This window comes from Sinocyclocheilus anshuiensis, unplaced genomic scaffold, assembly GCF_001515605.1.
Source record: "Sinocyclocheilus anshuiensis isolate Anshui unplaced genomic scaffold, SAMN03320099.WGS_v1.1 scaffold24, whole genome shotgun sequence".
Classification (NCBI taxonomy): domain Eukaryota; kingdom Metazoa; phylum Chordata; class Actinopteri; order Cypriniformes; family Cyprinidae; genus Sinocyclocheilus; species Sinocyclocheilus anshuiensis.
This window is the reverse complement of record NW_015557090.1, coordinates 1,005,518-1,011,495: the sequence shown is the minus strand read 5'-3', so window position 1 is coordinate 1,011,495 and position 5,978 is coordinate 1,005,518. Positions and strand designations below refer to the sequence as shown.

Sequence of the window (5,978 nt, the reverse complement as noted above, 5' to 3'; positions counted from 1 at the left end):
TGTCTTTGAGATATGAGCTGAACCATCGTAAGGCTGTGCCCCTGATACCGATCAGATGTTCTAAACGGCAAATAAGAACATTATGATTCACGGTATCAAAGGCAGCTGTAAGATCCAGTAGAATCAATACCGCATTTTTACCGGCATCAACTGCAACCAACATATCATTGAACACTTTAAGTAACGCAGACTCCATACTGTGATAAGCAGTGAAACCAGATTGATTCAACAGCATTAGCTAGATAATCTTCATTGAACTGAGAAACAGTCAGTGAGTTTATAAAACGAGAATAAAAACCAGCAGGCTTATTCACAGTAGCAGAGGTTACAGCAGGAACCTTAAAAAGAATGGGTTTGTGATCAGAGAAGGAAGCATCATCAATGACAACATCAACTACAGAAGAACCATATGACATAATAAGGTCAAGTGTGTGACCAAGAACATGAGTTGCTTGATTTATATGTTGAGAAAAACCGAACGAGTCCAAGATATTACAAAACTCAGCAACCAAAGGACGCCCCGGGCAGCAAAGATGTATATTAAAATCACCCAGTAGCAACATATGATCATACAACAGGGCAACAGAAGTTAAAAATTCAGAAAACTCACTAGTAAAAGTACTTCCAACCTTAGGTGGCCTATAGATGAGAGCACAGAACAGCAGGGATGAAGTAGACTGTAATGCTACACACTGTACTTCAAACGATGAAAAAGTTCGAACAGAAACTGATTGAATAGTAAGTGATTGTTTAAAAACCATTGCAACCCCACCTCCCCTACCAGCAGATCTTGGGGTACTAATAAAACAGCAGTTCGGTGGGCAAAGTTCTTCAAAAACTGACAACTCACCAGCACCAGCACCAAGTCTCAGTCAAGAACAAAATGTCCAGATCCCAACGGGTAAAAAAGTAATGTAGAATGAAAGTTTTATTGCATACAGACCTAGAACCCCACCACGATTACCTCTCTTCCTGCGGCGCTTCCTTAAGAGAGGAACACAGCACGGTAACCGGCGAGCACATTCCAGCGCGGGTTGGTTGAACGAGGATTGAAAATGAGAATGCAGAACGGGGCACAATCCACGGTAAACTCCCATACAACTTTTGATATTAAGCAAAGCTTGGCGATCGTAGGTGAGCACTGAGACTGCATGGAACCAGTGCAAAATCATGCATAAAACGAACAGCACAGATGTCAGACAAACAGGTACCACAGGTACACCAAATTGAGACAAACAAGAGACAGAGAGACGGCAAGCCGGGTGCACTGGCGCCATCTTGTGTGTTAAGACACACATTAACTTTATGCACCAAGAGCTTGTAACTGCAAAGAGAAAGGAAAAATTGAAATTGCATCATATGACAACAGCACAGATGTCAGACAAACAGGTACCACAGGTACACCAAATTGAGACAAACAAGAGACAGAGAGACGGCAAGCCGGGTGCACTGGCGCCATCTTGTGTGTTAAGACACACATTAACTTTATGCACCAAGAGCTTGTAACTGCAAAGAGAAAGGAAAAATTGAAATTGCATCATATGACCCCTTTAAGGCCATTTACCACCACCTACTGGCAGTTTTAGTTTATTATTTAGAGTATCATTTAATTAAAAATATAAAAAATATTTCCATAGTAATAATAATAAAATTTATCAAATAAATTATTAAAGGTATAGTTCACCCACCCAAAAATGAGAATTGGTGTCATCATTTACCCTCATCGTCCAAAAGAGTATATCTAATAAATTTTATCAAACAAAATATTTCTTGCTGATGCTTTACACAACAATGACTTTAAATTATCTTTTGGGAGTAATTTATCAGCCAAATTTGATGTGCGATTAATTTGCGATTAATTAGATTAATTAATCGCCACATCATGTAATTAATTAGATAAAAAAATGTTATCACTTACCAGCCCTAATGTATTCATTTACTGACTGTTGCATGCAATCCTGAAATTCAGCATATTAAAAAAGTTAGGCTATTTGTTGAGAGAAACCAATTTCAATTTCGGCCTGTAGATTTAACACTACCAGTTGGATCGGGTCAAACAATCTCAGGTATGGGCCGGTTTCGGGTTCAGTTTAAAGCCTGTGCAGACCTCGGAACTGTATACCATCATACCACACTACTGAATCGCTGCCACCTCTATCAGCCTGTGTAACAAGCATCTAGCAGTTCACCGAGTTGACAATCATATATTCCTCTAGCAAATCTGCTTATAAGACGTTAGGCCAATTTCGGATCACCTTTCCAAATAAATCTGATTTAGTTAACCAGTATTTCTGAGTTGTCTTGAAAGCAGAGACCTCTTTAGATTATTGTACAGCATCTGAACAGGCTTAAGGTCAGGACTAAGGAAAATTTCAGATTAAGGAAAAAGCCCAGGAAGCATTGCAATTCATTGATGGAGTAGAAGTAGGCCAGAAACACATTGCTTCGACATACCCCTCATCCATCTGAATACCTTCAGGGCTGATGTAGGATCCCATGAAATGGATGGGAGTTTAGTAAAATTAGCATTTTTTTTTTCTTGGGTTTGAGGAACCACTGGTACTCCCTCAACCTTTCAAACATGAATGCCACATGTTGACAGTGTCCAGATTCCGGGAATACTCAAGGATGTCATCAATGTAAACCAAGATGAAACAATGGAGGTACTCCCGTAGCACCTCATTCATAAATCTCAGGAACATGGAGGAGGCATTGACCAGGCCATACGTCATAATGCAGTACACACAGTGAATTTGAGAGTGACTTTATTATAGCACAAGTCTTGTATCTTGACAGGGAATATATCACCAGCAGAAACAGACAATGTGACTTGAATTGACCATTAACAAATTAAATTGACTGTGGAGAACAATGCTGGAGTTTGCTGGAGGAATTTGCAGGACATCAAGGCAGGAGTAGACATGGAGCAAGTAAGTACTATGAAGGTAAGTAGAGTGCAAACAAGAGTCTGTGTGCTTGGTGAGGCCAGGCTTAAGCTGTCTCATTTTGAAGGCTGCACCCTCTGGAGGTTGCATTTATTGGCCTCAAAGATCACGCATATGTCAGTCTCATTTCTGTTTACTACAGGTGTAGTAAACAGGATAACAAGTGTTTAGTATTTTTTTTATTTATTGTTTGTTCATTTTAATTGGTAAAGAAAGAAAGAAAGAAAGAAAGAAAGAGAAAGTTAGTTTCCGGGGTCTAGTCACAAGAAAAGTGTTGCATACAATTAAGATGAACTGGTTTGCAGAGCACTTCACACGATGTTTCAGATCATAGAATTAGATGCTTACTGTTTATCAAAATAATGATTATGGCATGTTATAATACTAGTAACAACTTCTTTTATACATTTAAATGTTTAGAAATAAATAAAAACATTAATAATAACATTAATAAATGTTTAAAAGTCCCAGTAAATCCCAGTTATTTTTAGAATAAAGTATTAGTGATTTTGTATATGTGAGATGAGATGTATAACTGTTTTACATCCTTTTTTTACGTTCTATGTAAATAGTTGAAAGATGAAATATCTTCTTCTCTCCTGAATAAAAACTTGAAAACATTTTCTATTCCAACTTCTTTTTTTTTACATTTAATTTCAGGAAACAGATGAATCTGTTTATACATATATTTTCAAATTCAAAAATAAATGCACGCACACTATGTAAATATCAGATACACACATATACAATTTCAGAGCCCCTCTCTAAAGCTTGAAAACAATGTACAAATGTAAAATAAGGCATTCAAATGTGTTCATATAGACTTGCCATTTATTTAGTAGAAATAAATAGTGCATCATTACACCTTTTTTCAGTTTTTAAATTAAAACCAAGAGCAAGTATTTTTCTTTGTAATATTCTTGTGAGGCTATTGCTGATCTCCTTTGTTCTAATTCCATAAATAAGTGGATGTAGAAGTGGAGGGATCAGGATAAAATGAATCGACATAAACACGTTAACTTCTTTTGAAAGACTGATATTAAATCGATTGTATATCACAGAAAATAGAGAGGCCAGTGAAAAATTAATAAAAGTAATCAAGTGTGGTGTGCATGTTTTTAGAGCTTTTTTCCGAGCACTTACTGATGCATTCAAGGAGACAAATAATATCCGCACATATGATAGGATGACAAAGATTAGAGGTAGAACAACAAAAACAAGTACCAGACATATGCCATACAGGTCTCCCCAGGAATTTTTAACACAGGAGAGATTAACAACCGCCAAATTGTCACAAAACAACTTGTTTATTTTATACCTGCATATCGGAAGCCTTGATGTAAGATACACCTGTACAGCTAGAGAGCAGATAGGAAGACAGTATACAATAAAAAGCAGAAGTCTAATTTTAGCTGGAGTCATGATATTGTGATATTGTAGAGGCTTGCATATTGAAACATACCTATCATACGCCATAAGTGTCAGTATTGCATAAGCACATGTTCCGTAAACATTAATAAGAAATACTTGCAGAATACAGTCAGCATACATTATATCTTTCATATCATCAATAAGATTCTCCATTATTTTAGGAAGTACAGCAGAGGATCCGATTAGTCCATTTATAGCCAGGTTGAATAAAAATATGTACATGGGCTTATGGAGCGATGTGTCCAAGCAGATTACCAGCATCAGTGTTACATTTGCAAAAACAGTTGTAAGATATACTACAAGAGAGATCATAAAAACGCCATAATTAAGTGCACCAGGAGGCCCATAACTAGTAAAAATCAGTGTGATGTTCATACTTTGCAAAATCATTTTTCCTGTCGAAGAGACATTTTTCACATTAGAATAAAAGATGCAGTATATAGTATATTAATTAAATATTACATTCTGAAATATTCATTTACCTACTGTTACTAGATGATCTTGTCTTCTGAGGATCTGAGCTGCTGTACAGTAGCTTTTTATTACTTTCTACAAGACCCACCTCCGTTGGAATTTTATCTGCTTAAAGGCCCTACCCCCTTTTATTTCAAACTTTCAGTATAATAGCAGGCAATGAAGTGTTGAAACGTTGATCTTTTAGCAGCAGTTTTATTAAATAAACAAGATAATGCAGGATATGGGTAATAATATCCACAAGGAAGAGAAAACATCAACATAGATTGTAAAACATTGTAAAACAAAGACAATAAACTGAGAACACCAAGGTTATATATATATACACTGAACAAAATTATAAACGCAACACTTTTGTTTTTGCCCCCATTTTTCATGAACTGAACTCAAAGATCTAAGATCTATGTACACAAAAGGCCTATTTCTATCAAATATTGTTCACAAATCTGTCTAAATCTGTGTTAGTGAGCACTTCTCCTTTGCCGAGATAATCCATCCACCTCACAGGTGTGGCATATCAAGATGCTGATTAGACAGCATGATTATTGCACAGGTGTGCCTTAGGCTGGCCACAATAAAAGGACACTCTAAAATGTGCAGTTTTATCACACAGCAGAATGCCACAGATGTTGCAAGTTTTGAGGGAGCGTGTCCACGGTCAGATGGGACTTGCAGGACACCAGCACCCACTCGATGAAGGTGGCGAGGCTCTCTCGAGGACCAACCCCGGACAACTGCGCTCGTGTGGTGGCATTAAGTCCAACTTGATAGAATGAACAAAGGCAGTTGTCCGGGTAGTGCGTGAGGTGAGCCAGGGACAGAAAGTCATTCGTGTGGTCCTCAAGAGAGTGTTCCCCCTGCTCCAGCAGGAGGATTTGTAAGGCGGGGTAATCTATAACATAAAAATAAAAACTGACAAAAACCGGAAAAACAAACGAGGGGAAAGACGCCGCTTTACTTTACTTAGTGGTCGGTTATTCTGTCACGGTCACAGTGTGTGGAGGCAGGCAGGATGACGAAGACGACAAGGATTCCAATAATGACATTTATTGTAGACACAACAAGGCAGGTTCAGGTAGGTGAGACACACACTCGGGGTAACATTAACAATAACCGACACCAATGCTC

The 5,978-nt window shown here is 37.7% G+C and overlaps 1 protein-coding gene across 1 annotated transcript; it reads right to left on the bottom strand.

Annotated features, from left to right (window-relative positions):
- Positions 1-3,776: 3,776 nt before the first annotated feature.
- Positions 3,777-4,766, bottom strand: or60a1 (odorant receptor, family 60, subfamily A, member 1). Its single transcript, XM_016471864.1, has one exon. It carries the CDS (start codon positions 4,764-4,766, stop codon positions 3,777-3,779), a length of 990 nt encoding a protein of 329 aa, XP_016327350.1.
- Between the last annotated feature and the right edge of the window lie 1,212 nt (positions 4,767-5,978).

Bases quoted from the DNA above. Each gene is read 5' to 3' on its own strand.
- or60a1 (XM_016471864.1), bottom strand. From the start codon at position 4,766: ATGATTTTGCAAAGTATGAACATCACACTGATTTTTACTAGTTATGGG.